This window comes from Vulpes lagopus, chromosome 3 (assembly GCF_018345385.1).
Source record: "Vulpes lagopus strain Blue_001 chromosome 3, ASM1834538v1, whole genome shotgun sequence".
NCBI classification, from domain to species: domain Eukaryota; kingdom Metazoa; phylum Chordata; class Mammalia; order Carnivora; family Canidae; genus Vulpes; species Vulpes lagopus.
In genome coordinates, this window is record NC_054826.1 from 84763546 (window position 1) to 84782520 (window position 18975).

The window sequence follows — 18975 nt, forward strand, 5'->3', positions numbered from 1 at the left end:
TGCTTCTATTTTTCCAGGCCTTTCTCTGTCCTATTCATTAGGTAACACACCCTCCCCCATGACCCTGCTTCCCTTCAAAAATCAGCTTAGGCATTTTAGTTCCTTCAGGAAGCCTTCCCAGGCCCTCCATGTCTGGGCCCCCTGTGCCTCCACAGCTCCCGGTGGACCCTGGGCTCATCTGCCCTGGAGCTCTCGTCACACTGATCCTAAGACTCTGCTCCTGGTTTGTCTCCCTGGGCAGATTTTACTGCATCTCCTTCACCTCCACTCAGGAAGCACCCGAAGAGCAGGAGTGGGGATGCTCACGGGAGTAGCTCAAGGAACTCACATCAGGAGAGAGGGGCCAAGCACAGTTACAATCTGGTGAGTGAGTGTCTTGACAGAAGAGCTCAGAATAGACAGAAACCCAGAAGACATCTTCTCCACAGGTCTCAGAGAGCAAAGGGGTGCCAAAGGGCCATTTCTGATCTTCACTGTAAGAGCCTGGACCTAGGACCAGGCTCACTGATTTTTCCTTTTAAGGGGCAGAGAGTAAACATTCAGTTTTGTGGCCTGTATGGTCTTTGTCACAACTACTCCATTCTGCCGTTGGGCCATGGAAGCCACCAAATTTAATACATGAACAAATGAGAGTTCCAATAAAACTTTATTCACAAAAACAGACAGTGGGCCAGATTTGACTTGGGGGACTGTAGTTATCAACCCCTGCTCTTGGGCATTACCTGTGATGTTAGGGAGAAATTTTATATGAATACACTAATTCACATATTACTATGTATTAACTAATATATTAATGTATCGGTAATAACATATATTGTAATGTAATATATAATATATTTCATAGAACTTTGTGTCTGAGAATAGTTTTTGATTCTTAGTTCCACCACTTTTGGTGTTATCTTCGGCATGTCAGCAATGCTGGACGAGTCCTACCCCTCAGCTGTAGAACAGCACTGGCAGGAGTAACTCATCTCATGTATTATTTTGAGGAGTATGTGAAATATGAGGAGACTGCACACAGAGGGAATTTTAAACTCTACAAATGTTCCTGTATGAGTATATCTATCCAACATGGCCTTCATGGTGGCTTCAGGGTGGGTGTTGCCAGTAAATGCTTAAAGTATCTTTTGTCTATGTTGCCAATTCCCACACTAGCCTGCTTCCAGTGATTGCTCCCTTGATCAGAAGTAGTGAACATGCCAGGAAAGTGTGTCCGTTGTGTTGAACCTGGCAAGAGAGAAGTGTGTATGCCTTTCCTTTTGTCCTAAGGGCTAATATAAACAAACAAACAAATATTTTATGTAGGAAGAGGTAAATAAGGATACAAAGAAGCCATCTCCTTGAGAATGAAGATGGTGGGCTTCGTTGGCTCTTGGATGTAGAACACGTTTACTTCCTCAGTATCTTGCACCTGCACAGGGTTTTAGAGTTCCTATAGAAACAGTATCCAGGGCAGCCCCCGTGGCGCAGCGGTTTAGCGCTGCCTGCAGCCTGGGGTGTGATCCTGGAGACCCAGGATCGAGTCCCACATGGGGCTCCCTGCATGGAGCCTGCTTCTCCCTCTGTCCGTGTCTCTGCCTCTCCCTCTCTCTCTCTGTGTCTCTATGAATAAATAAACAAAATCTTAAAAAAAAAAAAAAAAAAAGGATTAGGCATTCAGAAACCTGCAAGTAGGTTGACACCACATTCCAGGTACGTTTTTGTAGGTAATCACTTTGCCTGAAGAAAAAAATGAAACTGGGCCTTAGCAAGGTCACAAGGTAGAGAATGTTCCTTGGTGTCTGTTCCTTGTAAGGCATGGAACAATAAAAAAGAAAAGAAAGAAAAAAAAAAAAGAAAAGAAACTGTATCCACTCACACATGTTTTGTCTAATTCTCTTCTTGAATCCTACACAACTGGCAACTATAGTTTTTACACCAAATGAGAGACCCAAGACTCATATTAGGGAAGGGGTTCCCAGGCCACAGCGCTAGAAGTAGCTCATTTCAAGCTAGAACCTGGCTCTTTGGATTCCTAGTCCAGTGCCTGCCTGTCCACACCCATGAGCCCAGGGCCCAGGATGGCTCAAGCATGTTGGACGTGTTACGTCAACGTGATATATACTAGTGAGCTTAACACACTCGCTGAAATTATCTGTGGCCCACAGACTTATTTTCCTTCGATCGACAGCTGTATATGGTGCTGCCTTTCCAACTAGGAAACAGGCCTGTTGCTCTGCGCACTATCAACCACACCACACTTGTGAGAAGTAAGGGGTTGCTCCATTTTATGTGGCTGATAGTTTTGTGTTGATGTGGTGTTTGGCCAACATATGAAATCTCAAGTGATCTAGAATTTATGGTAAACCTTTTAAGTGCTGGAGGAGAAAACTTACCAATTGTGACTCAGGAAATGGAATTTCCAGTGTGTTTATGGGAAACTGTGATGGTGCTGGGTTTTTAGGGATAGCCTCTCAGGCCCAGCCAGAAGGCAGTGGGAACAGCTCCAGGATCCCACTGAGGATCCCAGCCTCCATGAGGAGTTCTCCACTGTGAGTGAGGTGGGGAGGAGTAATAGAGACACATTTCCTGGCCCTGTTTCTGGCTGATAAAATGACAAACCTGGGTAAGATTCCTTTTATTCATCTAATTGGATCTGCTTAGGGTGAGGAAGCAGTCAAGACCTGATATTTATCCAGGGAAGAGCAGAAAGTCTGGGATGACTTTCTCAAGGTTGGGGACAGAGTAAATGAGAGGAAAATGAAATAGATGGAAAAATAAGTAAAAAATCACCTTTTAAATCTCTTCACTTGTGGGCACCTTGGTGGCTCAGTGGTTGAGCATCTGCCTTTAGCCCAGGGTGTGATCTTGGGGTCCTGGGATCAAGTCCTGCATCAGGCTCCCTGCAGGGAGTCTGCTTCTCCCTCTGCCTATGTCTCTGCCTCTCTCTCTGTGTCTCTCATGAATAAATGAAATCTTAAAAAAAAAATCTCTTGACTTTCATTTCATTCCCTTGCCTGATTAAATTTCTTTTTCTGTGTTAATTCAAATGAATAAGTATTATAGCCAATGATACACTCAAAGGGGTAGAGGAACTCACTTGGGGAGCCTTAACTAATTCAGCCCCTTCCTGCCCAGCCTGCCCCCACGCCTAGGGGCTCTTCTGCGTACCTAGATTTATCTATTATCTATTATTAAAAAACAATCTAAATAAACACCAGAGACTTTAAGAATGCTTTTTTTTCCCAAAGGGTCTTACTCAATTTTGAGAAAAATTGCTATAGGAAATTCTCTTATATAAAGAGTTCAAGGAACCTTTTTGTAAACCAATTATTCAGGCCTCATGTTCTTTGTTTATAAAACAAAGGAGATGAATTACAGAATTTCTAGAGTCCCTTCTAGGTCTCACAGGGAAATTCCAGTTTCTAACATTGTTTTGACATGGTTTGTTTGAGGCAAAGCACACATAGAGACACATACAAGACTATAACAAATAAAAAGTGTACGTTGAACTGTTCCTCCGTTTTCTTCCAAGTTGTATTATCCTAAACGTTTTCATCTTTCCTTATAGCCCTGCTCTCTGAATTCCTGAATTATCTTTGTGTCTAAAGATATGTGGTGTGTCTCTAGGTGCAACACACTGGTAAGTGTGACGGGTGCCAAGTGTGAAGAGATGTGATCAAACATCAGTAGGCTCCGTATTTGCCCTTAAGGACCAGGCTTTACAACTCTAGCCAGGACTTTGAGTATGCCTCTTTGATCCGCTAATAATCCACTCTCCTACTTTCTAAAACTCTAGCCAATTACATTCCCCCAGACAAGGTTGGTGGCTACGGTAGCCAGCCCCCAAGAGGGCCCCAATCTCCCACCTCCTGGTATTCTCACGTTTAGGCAATTCCCTTTCACACTGTCAGAAGGTTGGCCTGTGACTAATAGTATCACCAGAAGTGGCAGCTTGTCACTTCCCAGATGACATTACAAAAGACCGTAGCTTCCATCTTGGGCTCTCTCTCATCACTTCCTCTAGAGGGAGCCAGCTGCCACGTCCCTGTGAAGAGACCCAGGCGGGGAGGACCTAAAGTCCTCAGTCCAACAACCCGTGAGGAATGGAGGCCTGCCAGCAACCATGTGGATCCTCAGCCCCCGATGAACCGCAAAGACCATAGCCCCAACTAATGCCTTGACGACAACCTAATGAGAGACCCTGAACCAAGACCACCCACGTAAGCTGCTCCTGAATTCCTGGCACTCAGAGCTGTGCGATAATAAATATTTACGTTTTAAGCTGCTAACTTTGAGAATCCTTTACTATATTACAATAGATAACTACAATTGACCCTTGAACAGCATAGGTCTGAACTGTGAATTTTTTTTAAAAGACTTATTTATTTATTTGAGAGAGAGAAAGAGCATGAGTGTGTGCATGCACAAGCAGAGGGAGGGGCAGAGGGAGAGAGAGAATTTCAAGCAGACTCCAAGCTGAGCACGGAGCTGATGTGGGGACTGATCCAGGGACCCTGAGATCATGACCTGAGCTGAAACCAAGAGAAGGATGATTAACCAAGTGAGCTACTCCAAGAGTCCCTTAATTGTGGATATTTTACCAAACACTATGTAAATGTATTTTCTCTTCCTTATGATTTTCTTTTTTTCTTATGATTTTCTTAATAACATTTTCTTTCCTCTAGATCACTTTATTGTTAGACTACAGTATATAATACATACACAGCATACAGAATAGGTGTTAATCGACTGTTCATATTATCAATAAAGCTGCCTATCAATAGTAGGCAATTAGTAGTTAAGATTTTGGGCAGGTAAAAGTTAGACACAGATTTTCAACTGTGTGGGGGGCAGTCAGTGCCCCTAACCACCATGCTGTTCAAGAATCAGCTGTAATATGGTGGCCTTCAAATTTTTTGGCCAGGACCCAGAGGAATACATTTCACTGAGCAACTCAATTCACACATATGTGCACACATCTCACCCATGTATGACATAAGTGTCATTTCACGAAATGGCACTTTTTTCTACTATGTACCCTTTACATAATCTGATGCTTTCTCAATTATTTTCTATTCCATTGCATTGAAAAGAAAATGAGAACAGCAATCTACTGAACTGATTTCACAATCCACAGGCGGGTTGTGGGCAGAAGTGCAAGGGGAACATATCTGAATTTCTTGTCTTGCCTGTCATCAGCTGACATTGCAGTAGCCATGAATTTAACTGACTGATTCACCCTCAAAGCCAGTTTCATCTGACTTTTTAAACTACTCCCCACTGTATACAGTAGGTGCCAAATTAAATACTGACTGTCCAATTCCCTGCACTTCATTGTGTTTGGCAGTAGGAGTCCACATGACACTACACATTATTTTTCTCTCTGCTAATATTTCATACAATATTTTAGTCAGATAAAGTTAAGAAAAATATGATAAAAACCTCTCTGTTCATATTCTAGCAGAAAAAAAATTACTAGAAATACAAAGGCAGTCCCTGCACTGCCCTCCCCCAACCCCAGTGCCTCTCTTCCACCATATAGGTAATCTTGAGGCCCAAGTTTTTGTTTTTCATTCCTATAGATGCATTTTGTAGCTTTCTTACATACATATATATTAGATAAACGGGATATAAATTATATAAACGAGATCATACTGTATATGTGCTTTTTCCTGTTTAACATGTTTTTGAGATTTATCCATCAACTTTAGCTCACTCATTTTAACTGCTGTATATTATTTCATTGTATGAATTGCACTAAAATTCACTGGTCCATTCCTCCTGTTGATAATTATTTAGTTTGTTGTTGTTGTTGTTACCAACAGTACTCAATGAACATTCACATGTATTTCTAGTGTGCATTCTCTCTTGACGATATAACTAGATGTTGAATTTCTTAAGAGAACGAGAATGAATACATAAACAATCCTAGTAGATAGCTCTTTTTGGTTTTATTCTTGTCCCATCGTCATATCCCAGCCTGCAGGGCTGAATTTGTTTCTATTTAGTTAACAGAGCCTTAGGAGGCAAGGAGTGAGATTAAAAACAAAACAAAACAAAACAAAACAAAATGAAACATCTGCTTCTTTCTGAACTGGCAATATGAAGCAAGCCCAAGGAAATAATGAATGCCAGTTATTTTCAGTAGCTGCTAGAATGTCTCAATTGAGATCATCATGACCTCTTCTCTATGCCACCTGTCTATCAGAATCTATGGGCATTGTGATGGTTTTTACCCATAACTTCAAGAACAAAAGGTTGGTCTCAGTTCATCTTGGCGGGGGGGTTGGCAAATGTTTCCTGTCAAAGGCCAGGTGGTAAATATTTCAGGCTTTGTATGCCTTATAGTCTCTGCCACAACTACTGAACTTAGTCCTTGTAAAATTAAAGAAGCTATCGGCTATGCATAAACTAACAAGCATGGCTGTATGCCAATAAAACTTTATTTACAGAAACAGGAGCTAGGCCAGATTTGACATGCAAGCAGTAGTTTGCCAATCCTTGTTCAAATCAGAAGAAAACAATGTGGACCAGAAACATGTAGTATTATATACCCAAAGTTTATCTATTATTTTTTTCCTTTTTGATGGGCAATCATCCTAAAAATTGGTCACACCTAGCCCTGTTGAAAGCGTGGAAAAATAAATACTTTTATATATACCACTGGTAGGAATGGAAACTGGTGCGTTCATTTGTTTCTTCAACAACTATAAATCTGTAATGGCCATCATGGGCCACATACTCCACTGGATACTGGGGACATGGAAATAAAATGCATATGTACCCAACACTCACAGACTAGTGTAGACAGACATTGAAATAGTTATTAATTGCTTTAAAATGTGGGGGTAAAATGGATATTGTGTGAAACACTATATAATTGTGTATATAGAGAACATATTTATAGCGGCACACTTATATCTGGCCAATAACAGCAGCAGTCATTACAAATAAGTAACCACATGACTCCAGTCTGAGGCATCAGATGTATTCTTAATCTCTTGATGGAATATCATGAGGTTTAGGGGACCAAATCCAGGCTGGAGTCCATCTAACAGACCTGGTTTGAGTCTCACTGCTAGCACTTACTATTGGTGAGACCTTCATTCTACCTTTATTTTTCTAAGCGTCAGTATCCTCTATCAATGGAGATTCTAGTAGCATTCATTTTTATTTTTTATTTTTTTTAAATATATATCCTTTATTTTTTTATGTATGATAGTCATCCAGAGAGAGAGAGAGGCAGAGACACAGGCAGAGGGAGAAGCAGGCTCCATGCACCGGGAGCCAACGTGGGATTCAATCCCGGGTCTCCAGGATTGCACCCTGGGCCAAAGGCAGGCGCCAAACCGCTGCGCCACCCAGGGATCCCAAGCATTCATTTTTAAAAGACATTTATGGGGGTGCCTAAGTGGCTTGGTTGGTTAAGTGTCTGATTCTTGATTTTGGCTCAGGTCATGATCTCGGGGTCATGAGATTGAGCCCTGCATTAGGTTCTGCACCGGGTGCAGAACAAGAGTCTGCTTGTGATTCTCTCTCTTCCTCTCCCTCTGCCCCTCCCCACCCCTATCCATTTGCACACTCGTCTCTTAAAACAAAAAAAGATGTTTATGAACATTACATGAAATAGTACAGGGGAAGCACCTAGCACACAGTAGGTTCTACACAAATGGCAGCCAATTACACTTTTTCATTCAACAGCATTTGCTGAGTGCCTCCTAAGTTCCTGGATTGATCCCAGATATGGACCTAGGACTGTCACTATCCTTATAGTCTAATGAGATGCCACACAAGCGTTGGGTCAGCAGGTAACTTCAGAAACTGCACAGTCCAGGTATGACAGGTAATATGGACAATTCTATAGAGTCCTCAGCCTGCATCTCCCGCCAGGGGTGACCCTTCATCCCTGCTCTTCACCCTTGCCCCAAGCTCTATTCCCCATGACTCTGAGAGACTGGAAGGGGTTAATCTTATGCGCGATTTTGACTGGGCCACAGGGTGAGTATATGCCAGATATTTGGCCAAACATTCAGGTGTTTCTGTGAGGATGTTTTGGATGAGATTAACCTTCAACTTCATAGACTGGGTGAAGGAGATTGGCCTTAACCAATCAGTGGAAGGCTAGAATAGAATGAAGAGGTTGGCCCTTCCCTGAGTAAGAGAGAATCCCTCCTTCCCAATGACCTCTGACCTGGGACACCAGCTTTTCTGTACTTTTGGACTCAGATGAAACATTGGCTCTCTAGTTTGGGTGTCTAGTTTGCTAACTGCAGATCTTGCTACTTCCAAGTCTTTATAATTGCAAAAACCAAGTCCTTATATCTCTTTATAAACAAACACAGACACACACACAGATGCATGCACACACACATCCTATTAGCTCTTTCTCTGGAGAACCCTGACTACTGTAGAACAGTTCTTACCCTGAACTGCTTGCTCCAGTTCCAAGGATAACCAAACTCTAGGTTGCCAGGACAGTTATGGGCTATGTGGCACCCCCTGGAGTTGAGCAGTGCACAACCTGCATGATTGTACACTGCAGCTGTTCTCTGATCTCCCACCTTAACAACTCTTAAGACTCTCCATGGAGACTCCAATTTCCTCACCTCACCTCCTCTCCCAGGGCCATGTACTCAATACTCAGGAATATGGCAATGGCCTACCAGCTCCAAATGTCTCTGACACCTTACCTCCAGGCACACAATGGAAGCCGTCTCCGTGATAACCAGGTTTGCACTGGCATGTGAAGGAGCCTGGAGTGTTGTAGCAGAAGGCATCGGGGTGACATCGACTTGGCTGGCATTCATCCACGTCTATAAAACAGCCATGAAGCCCAGGGACAATGAAATATCTTCTGGAATTCATAGTTTACACAATCATTTAAACCACTTGCTCAACTCTGGGGGACTCTGTTTCTGCTCCAGGAACAGTGATTTGAAAATTTACTAAACATTACTCATCAAAACGCCAACTCCCTAATTTCTATCTAGCGTATTTTTAAATGTGTTCATTTGAATGATAATGTTTTTATGGAAAATCAAGCAAGCCAAAGGAAAAAAAAAAGAAGACTGTTTTGCATTATTAAAGGAGCCTGCTTATCACAAAGGAGAGCTACAAAAATGTCCAAGAGTTTGGAGGCATTATTAACCCCTGACAGAAAAACCTCAGAGACAAGACAAGAAAACACATGTTCAATGAAAAGTAGCTCAGAAATTATCATCTTAGAAAAGCTTGGCCTTTGCAGGAATACCATATTCTGTAATGTTAAGTAATTTTGCATATCAAAGGGTCAGGGTATTTTTTACAGTGATCTTATCTACGTCATCTTTAAGAACATCTTGTCAGCCAACAATAGACTGACCTCAGGTCTAAAAGAATTCTGCATCATCAGTTATTCTCTGACTCTGTAGTCATTTATTCAAGAAGGGGACTTGGCTTATTTTGAAGCAGAACGTGAGAGGCGGCCAGGTGGATGACGATATGTACTTTAGTAAACAAAAAGCTGGACCTCATGCCCCTTGTATACAAGGATTGTTTGCCTTTTCGTGGAAGAAAACTCCTCAGTTCCTAGCAGACAGCAAGGGTCTCATTGTTGCCTAAGTGAGCTAGTCACATAGAACAAAATAGTAGAGGAGGGGGGCTAAGTGTCTTCCCCAGGAGAAACAGCCCTGAAGGAAAATGGAGGGTTCACACTATGACAGAGAGACAAAACGCAGCCCATTTACCCAACAGAGTTGAAAGAATAATTCTCTTAATTTCTGGGTGAGTAGGAATAGGCAAATGGGATTTTTTTCAGGTTACACAGGGCGAAAAATCAGAGCAACCACGCACCTTGGCAGGCTCGGCCATCCCCAGAGAAGCCTGGTAAACAGGAACAAGTGTAGGAAGACCCTCCCATGTAGACACACTGGGCCCGCTGGGGTATGTCACAGTCATGGAGGCCAGTTTCGCAATAGTTGATGGGGCGTTGGTCCACAGTAGCTTCAAACAAAAGGTTGACACACAGTGTTTGAAGAGAGGCCGCCAAGTGGTCCCAGTGCCCTTCTAAGTTCCCTCTGCATCACTGGTTTAGTCCACTGAGAATGCACCTAGATCTCGGACCTCCAGACGTCTTGCCAGGCTTCCTCCTCTGCTTCCCACTGTGTTGATATCCCTGGATTTCCTGTTTTCTCCCATCTGCCTCTGAATAGTCTGCACAGATGGACACCATGGCTGGTCGTTCCACCTGGTGCCCAACCTCTGGGGCTCTATCTCAGGCCATTCTCCATACCAGCTCTCCCAAACCCAATTTTCCTTTCACCTAGATGTGGAGATGGGCCATCTACAAGTGTATGTACACACTTCCTGTGGTGACTCTGCTGGAGCATTTGGAGCTAAGGATCTGAGACTTCCACATGGTGTTTGTACCGTTGGCCCACCAGGCAGGTAGACCATGGACCACAAATGCTGAAGTCAAAGTCATCCATTTCCCATGAAGGAAGGAGAAATAAATTTTTCCAGGTGTCGTGGAAAGACTGTGGGTTTTGGGGGTAGGCACCCCTGGGTTTCTACTAGGTACACATGTGTCTGCCACGTGACTTTGGATATGTTATATAATTTCTCAGAGCCTCACATTCTTCCTCTGTGGGAATTACTTCCTGCATGCCAAGCATAGGGAGGCTCAGTAGATGGAATTACCATTCCCTACAGCGTCTTAATGATAGAACTCAGAGAATGAGGGCTCAGGAAGTAGGTGAGTGACCTAGGGGATGGCCAATAATACCAAGATGGAAGTCAAGGGCTGAGGCCTCAAGGGGTATTTTCTTTTTTTTTTTCAAGGGGTATTTTCAATGGCTGGTACAGGTTCTCTGGGCTTCCCAAGGCACTACTTAGCTTCTGGTTTTAAAGCTCTAAGACCCAGGACAGAATCGTCTCCCTCAAAACATCAGGACAAAACCTCTTCTTCCCTCCAATGAGTCCCTCAGTGTCTGGATTATCCCAGAGAAGGATGGCCTCTCTTCTTTGTCCTCTTCACTGAGTCTTCCCAAGATTGATTCCAGTCTTTCTTGTCCTTGAGAGAGAGAGAGCTCTAAGCACTGTCAGGGGACATGTCAGGGAGAGGATACTCTTCAAAGGTCTATGGGAAATAAGAGGAAAGCACTGAAGGCTGGACATCCAGCCTGTGCACTTGGTAGCTTAGACTCCCGAACTCAGGACTATTAACTGACTCCCTGGAACAGGTACCAGCAAATCACCTCTCATGGGTCATAGGGTCACTGGATTTTAAATTACTATAAGTGGTCCAAATTCCTGTCTGGAAAACAGTCACCCAGATGATACCTAACAAGTCCAAGAACACACTCTGCTTTCTAGGATCCCCCAAGTGTAGGGAAGTACATGCAGACAAAACAACCAAGAAATGAGTTTCACTCTGCTTTTTTTTCTCTATCTCTTCCAACACATATCTATCTCACTGATAGCTTGTAAGTGGTCATTTTATAAGTGATGTTTGCTCATGGATCAGTTTGCTCCACTCTTATTAGCAGAGGAGCGCATCAATACAAGGTCAGCGGGCATAGGCTTCAACGTTCCCTCCCAGCAGTCATCGTCACACCTGTGTTTCTAAAATCCTCGAATCACTTCTAGAAAAAAGCAATTTATAACTGAATTTTTAAAATACATTTTTCTTTACATAAGACCACTTTTCCACACCAAAGCAGTTTGCTTCTTAAAGAAGTTTTTAAAAGTCAGCTTTATAATCCCAAATGGTTTAGTTCCACCTTTTAAATTTTTATTTTATTTTATTTTATTTCAGATTTTATTTACTTACTCATGAGAGAAACACAAAGAGAGGCAGAGACATAGGCAGAGAGAGAAGCAGGCTGTGGGGAGCCCGATGTGGGACTCGATCCCAGGACCCTGGGACCATGACCTGAGCCAAAGTCAGATGCTCAACCACTGAGCCACCCAGGCATCCCTACTCTTCTATTTTTAAAATAAATGATGCATTTTTAAAGTGAGGTTTCACATCAGCTAAAAGTGAAAAGCATCAGGACGCCTGGGTGGCTAAGCAGTTGAGCGTCTACCTTCAGCTCAGGTGATGATCCCGGGGTCCGGGATTAGTCCCGCATCAGGCTTCCTGCATGGAGCCTGCTTCTCCACCTTCTGCCTATGTTTCTGTCTCTCTCTGTGTCTCTCATGAATAAATAAAATCTTAAAAAAAAAACAAAAGGGAAAAGTGTCTTCTACAGTTCTCCAGAGCCAGCACACAATCCACAGCCATGGCAGTGGTCCTTAGTTCTCAGGACCATCAAGGAGGGCAGTGGCTGGCCCATCCCTGCAGCAGAGAAGCAGCTGCCCCAACAACCTAAGCCACCAGAAGGGCCCCCAGGATGCCTGGCTGTGCTTTCCTCAAAGGCTCCCAACCCCACAGAACTGGCAATTTCTCTACAACTCTGATCCCTCCTGTTCAACTAACAGGAAGGTACATGGCGGGGGGGGACTTTTGGAAAGGTGAGAAAACTAGGCTCAAATGAGTATTAAAAATTAACTAGAGGGGCACCTGGGTGCCTAACAATATCACAGGCAAGGAAGGGAGAACATTGGGTGAAGCAAGGCTAAACCTAAGGCCCTCTTCCTGCCCTGAAGGATGGGCAGGTTCACAGTGTTGTGCACTGCGCAAAGACAACCACGTGAGCATTCAATGGAACCTCAAATTTTCCCACCTTCTACACACAAAGCCACATATCCTAGGGCTGTGGCCACTCAGAGGGTGTATCTATGTCTTCACATAAAGGTGATTTATAGGCTGTTTCCTTTGTGTGAATATTCTTTGCACATTCTAGTTAACTGTAAAAGTTGGCATGCAGCGGAAAAGAGAAAGGTCATGGGTTTACAAAAAATGCTGAACGTGGAGTTCCATGAGGCAGCTCCTCCCAGGAGGGATCCTCAGGAAAAGATAGTCACTTCTGGCCAGCCCACATCCACTGCATGAGCCCCAGCCCTTCACAGCTGGCAAGGTACAGGGGCTGTCTCCCGAACTGTCCAAATTCTCTTCTCTCCCTTTCCTGCTGTGACCTGGAGAAAATCTTTCCAACTCAGGCTTCCAACACTGGATACAGTTTTAATGAGAAATTTCAGCAGAGGTGAAGCTGCCCGTTTGATTATTCAGTGACAAGCCAGAGTGATTTGTTTGAATACATTTAAGCAGACTTGGCTTTACCCCGTGAGCCACCTCTTCACACAGTGAGTCTCATGGGAGCTGAATAATAGGGGTGAAGAGCCAAGCAGGATGGAATTGTGTGGGGCATACAGGCAGGGGGATAATCAGGAAACCTCACGATGCCAAGCCCCGGGGACACACAATGATCTTCACATTTGTTTCTAAGCAGTAGGATCCACTGTTCAAACAAAATGTCATTCAGAATTTGATGTATGGAATGCCTGGGTGGCTCAGTGGTTGAGTGTCTGCTTTTGGCTCAGGTCATGATCCCAGGGTCCTGGGATCAAGTCCTTCATCGGGCTGCCCACAGGGGAGCTATGCTTCTCCCTCTCCCTATGTCTCTGCCTCTCTGTGTCTCTCATGAATAAATGGATGAAATCTTTAAAAAAAAATTTTTTTTGATGTATAGAGAAATGAAAGGCTGGAGGTCGGGGAAGAAGACAAATCTGCTCAGGCTTCCATGGATCCTCACTGGCAGCTCCTGAGGCATCACGAAAGGCTCCAGGGGACACAATGAATTCATGATCCAGTCCAAGGAACTGATGTCCAGACACGTGAAGTTTGTCTTCCTCAAAATCCAATGCCTTGGAGTAGACATTTGCACCCCACCTGCCCTACAGGGAGTGTGCACGTTGGAAGTGGTTGGACACAGAAACCCAGGACATAATTCCTCACAGCCATCTACCCCAGGACTGCACCCTCCACCCCTTGAGTCTGACTCCAAATGTAATATAAATGGTGCTGTGAACAAATAAATAAAATCTTTTTAAAAATTAATTAAATAAATGGTTGCTGTCATGAAAAATAAACGTTCGAATCTCCTTTATTTCAAAAAGCATGGAAGGAAGTCACACCAAATACCCAGAAATGGTTGTTCTCTATTGAAAAAGAAAAAGAAGAAACCTTAGCAGAGCTGACATCTGCACTCTGTACAAAGGGGACTGGCTTCTCTAAATCCACAGATGTTTGGGTCCTATTCAAACTATGAGAACTGCCTGTTCCCTTCCGCCCTCAAGACATCACCTCGCCCTGGGACCTCGGCAGCCCCATCTGAGCTTCAAGACAGAGCCAACAGAAAGCACACTAGGCTTTAGTGAACAGTAAGGAAGAGGCAAGGAGGTGGCTCACTGATGCCACAAAAGAAGACTGTTCTAAATTAGTTAGAAATGTGGAGTTCAGATGGCCCATTCAGCATGCTGCCCTCCAGACCCAGAGATATCCAAGAAGCTTTGAACTTAAAATTCTTGGAACCAACAGGTCAACGTGGTGGCAGTAGGAAAAAAGTGGAAAAATCAAAACAATCTGGCTCTTTGTGGTTGGCCTATCACCACCACCAGCCTAAAGCATTATTAGCCCAACAAATAGCGTCGACTCATTTACTCTGACAAGGCTAAGAAAGTTATGCTACCACATGTGGCTTATAACATCGAAATCCACACAGAATGGCCCTGAGTGAAATTTTAGAGGTAAATCAGGACAAATTCCATGTAAGGCAGTAATGACCCAAGCATCTATTAGATGCTTCCTGCACGTTAATCTCGAGACCACTAATTAGAAGGAGAAACAAGTCTAATTGTCTTAATAGCTTTTAAAAATACAATGAAAAGAATTAAAAGGCATTTTATAAGAAGGGATGTAATGCCAAAGCTTACAAGACGTGAGGTGACACAACGGCTAGTTCAGACAATAATGTTGCTTGTCACTTAGGTGATTCTCCAGGTGGGTGGAGGGAATTCATCTTTGGAAACCACTTCCCAAACAACAGATGCTGGCACCTGCCGTCTCACCCAGGATGGATACCTGGGGCAACACATTCACACAGATGCTAACACACACACTGCAAGAAGTGTTTCTGAAAAGTTACCCACAGAACTTACCCACACATGTTCCCTCCTCTGAAAACTGATAGCCCTCCACACACTCGCAACGGAAGGTTCCGGGATGATTGTTGCAGATCGCATGGCTGCCACACACCGAGGGCTGTTCTGAACATTCATCAATATCTGCAACGAATTTTTTTTAAATGTAGACTTAAAAAAAAAAGTTCTTCAAATATCACTAAATATATAAAATAGAAAGCATTTTGGCCTGCAAATGGATCCATTCTAAAAAAAATAAATAAATAAATAAACAAACTTTTCTGTATTCTACAAGTAACGTTAATCAGATTTTTCTGTTTATTTATTTATTTATTTATTTATTTGAAAGTTAGGGGGTGGGAGGGGCAAAGGGAGAAAGAATCTCAAGCAGACTCTGCGCTCAGCTTGGAGCCAGGTGTATGGCTCCATCTCACGACCCTGAGGCCATGACCTGAGCTGAAACCAAGAGTCAGATGCTTAACTTACTGGGCCACCCAGGTACCCAAATAATATTTTTTTTCTATGCATAACTTTGGGGGGTGACCTCAAGGCCTTCCTCCTACAGAAATGTACACTTCCCCTGCCTCTCCTAAGCTAGGTGCCAAGCCTGGGGTACACTAACATCAGAGTGCCAAATACACGTTAAGAAGATGTGTAGAAGTGTCCACTGTGAATATGGCTCCTAAAACTACAGAGCATAATTAAATATGCTACCCCAAGATATTTCCTTTCTCCCATTATAGTTACAAAGCCAAGTTGAACAATTTAAAGCCAAGTCGTGAATTTTGAATGCTATCTAGTGCATAACGTGCTAAAAGAAAGACCATTAGCTCATAAGGTTGTAAATGAACTAGGAGGGTGATGCCCTCTCAAAGGACATCACCAAAGTCATCACATGGGATAATACGAGACCAAAGAAAACATATGCTGTGGAGTGGGAGATAGCTAGGCTCAAATCCTGCCTCCTTTAGTTACCAGCCTGTTGTGGTCTTGAGCAAGTTACTAATTACTCAGCCTCGTTTGTAGAGTTTCCCAATTTGTAAATTAACACAATACTACTGATCTTGAGGTGTTCTTCTAAGGATTAATGAGATTGGATGTAAGCAGAAGAGCACCTGGTATGCTCTGGAGACATGGCTATTATTATAATTTTTAGGCATTCATCCTATACAACCAGTCATGGGGACAGATTTGGCTGATTCTAGGGACATGGCCCTCAGATGGCCCCTAGATATAAAGATCCAATCTAGTAGCTAACACCACAGCAAGCCCGATTGGCCCAGACAAGAAACTGAGCTAACTTGTCATTACTCTGATTACCTGTCCACAGATGGACTAAAATAAACACAATCACACCAGGTCTTTCACATGCCAACCTAATTCTCAGAGTGTATACAGTTACCTCTGGCATTTCTGGAACCCTGAGGCACGGGGATGTCATTTTATGATGGCTGAGACCAAATTCTCTCCTCTTCTCACCCTCCTCCAATGCCTTCATGTGAATCTTTCACACTTGGAAGACAAAGCCTCACGCATCCACCTCTGATGGTCAGCCAGCCCAGCCCACCTCTTCACTGGTGAGACAAACCCCTTACTGGCCTAGCGGACCACACTGTGTGAGATAAGCATTTTTGCCACATTGGCCCCATGGCTTGATCTATACTCATGCCAAAGCCCAAACCAAATGATATTCAGCTTTTTCAAAATATGCTGCAGTGCCTGTGCCTGTGAATTAATTAAGATACAAGATCTCACCCAAGAGGACTGCTCCAGACAACCTGGAAGGTTGCAGAACAAAGCCCCTCCCCAAGCAGCCTCTTGGGGGTATGGGGATATTCAGCAAGTGTGAACCCCATAGCCCCATCCACCAGCTGTTGCCCCAGCAACGCAGGAGAAAAAAAAAAACATTCCAGCTATCACGGTCTCAATGCGCCATAACTCTCAGAAGACACTCCCCACACAGATGTCTGGATGCCCTGTACAGAATGCAGGGCTCCAGAGCTTAGATTCAACTGCCAAAGCCCAAGAGTGCAGAGCAACAGTTTTCAATCAAAGGAAAGAGAAAAATCACCCGGGGAAGTCTTCCAAGGTCCATTCTCTGCCTGGATGTTTGTGGTCAGGAAATCTGTGTGGTTCAAAGAAGCTACTTCAGTGATCAATCCCTCACACCCTACCTACTGCTGGCCAATAGGATCCAGGGGCCCTGGGATAAGGGAGGGATGGCCCCAGCACATGAAGGTGTAGATATATATACATGTATGTATATGTATATATATGTATCTCCAAGCAGGGTGGAGCAAGACTCTAGCAGTTTCCCTGCTAATAGCCCAGAGTCCTTACATGTATAAATTCTCCCTAATACCTAATTTAAATCCTCCCTTCTGTAAACTGAGGCTAGGACTTTAATCCTTCCTTTACTGGAAAGAGTGAATTGGCGATAGCCGCCCCTCATAAAATTTCACAAAATCTGCTTCAAGTTTATTGTTCTCTTCTCTGGGAAGAGATTTCCTTGCACATAGATCATCCTCTAACCCAACAGGAAAGTCCTGGATAATTCTTGTAATTACTGCTTTCTTCTTTATTTTTTTTTTCAGAGTGGCTACTTTTAGATTTTCAACAAATCTAAATTTGTCTCTTTTCTCAAGGCCAAGCTCTTTGAGGAGAAGAGTCTCATGACTGATTTGTTAAGTGCTTTGTGTGCACTCAAAATTACTCGAACAGAGATTATCCAGAACTATCTCTACAGACTCCCAATTGAGAAATATATGGAAGCCATTCTGCTAGGCAGCAGAACTCTATGATTTTTCTGGAAACCTTCTCCAAACCACCTTGGAGGGTCGCCATGCAGTGTCTAACCAACACTGGGCTTGTTGAGGGTGTCATCTATCATCACGTCAGTGTTACACAAACTGAATTACAAAGGCTCATTCTCATTCTCCTCAAAGGCACTTTCCAGGTCAAAATAATACACGACATGATTTGCTTAATGCAATTTCCTATTAACAGCCTCATGTCTCAATGCATTAACACTTCGAGGCATGTTCTAGTGACCCAGAACAAAAGGTAGCCTAACTGGGAATATACTCACATTCCATGGTGCTAATCTGCCAGAATGAGGACTAACCAGAAAACAAAAGCAAGTCTGCACATGACCACCTGTCTTCCAGAGCGGGCACATCAGAGGGTTTTCTATGATAGCAACAGATAATGTAAGGTATGGCTGGTTGTGCCTTGTGAAGTGAGGCAGGCATTGAGATGAGATGCTAAAGTACAAGAGTGGAAGAATTAGCCAGAGGTCATGGTACAGCAGCAGTGGGTTGTAGTATCTCCATGCTTTCCTAACATTGAGTTGGCTTATGAAGTTGATGAAGAGCCACATAAAGACTAAGGAGGTATATGCTTCGAGCAGAGAAATTAGGGAGCCCCATCCCTGCATGGTGTCTATCACCATCTTCACTGCCTCAGGAGGGTTCTGCTCACAAGAACACACTTGTGTGCCCATGTGGGCATGTGCATCTGTGCAGTCGCATGTGTGTCCACACATGCACACACACACACACACACACACACACACACACAGTACCATGCTGCTTCAAACTGGCCTGAACCAGTTCAGCCATTCAAGATTGTTGGGCTATTTTGGGAAATTCTGGAAAACTCTGATCATTAGAGGCAAGTAGGAACAATGTCCCCTTCCCAGTTGTATGTTACCAGGAAGATGAGCCTCAGATTGAATTCTACCACCTGTGTAAAGTCATCAGCAGTCTGGCTAAACAGTTCGGTAGTCTTTTCCTATAAGCCCAAGTCCCTGCTCCCTATTATTTCAGATGGCACACTGAGCACCTCCCATAGAGTTTCACCCTGAGCCAAATAAAGCAATATACTGACAGTAGGATCCGCCAACCTTTATGTTAAATCAGCACATGAAATCTG

At 43.5% G+C, this 18975-nt stretch overlaps 1 protein-coding gene across 1 annotated transcript in view; it reads right to left on the reverse strand.

Annotated features, from left to right (window-relative positions):
* Positions 1-18975, reverse strand: part of NID1 (nidogen 1) — an 83210-nt gene that overhangs the window by 18171 nt on the left and 46064 nt on the right. Inside the window, exons 10-12 of the mRNA XM_041746919.1 lie at positions 15061-15186; positions 9814-9963; positions 8673-8795 (exon numbers count right to left, since the gene is read on the reverse strand). Coding sequence (XP_041602853.1) covers positions 8673-8795; positions 9814-9963; positions 15061-15186 — 399 coding nt within the window. The remainder of the gene's footprint in view (positions 1-8672; positions 8796-9813; positions 9964-15060; positions 15187-18975) is intronic.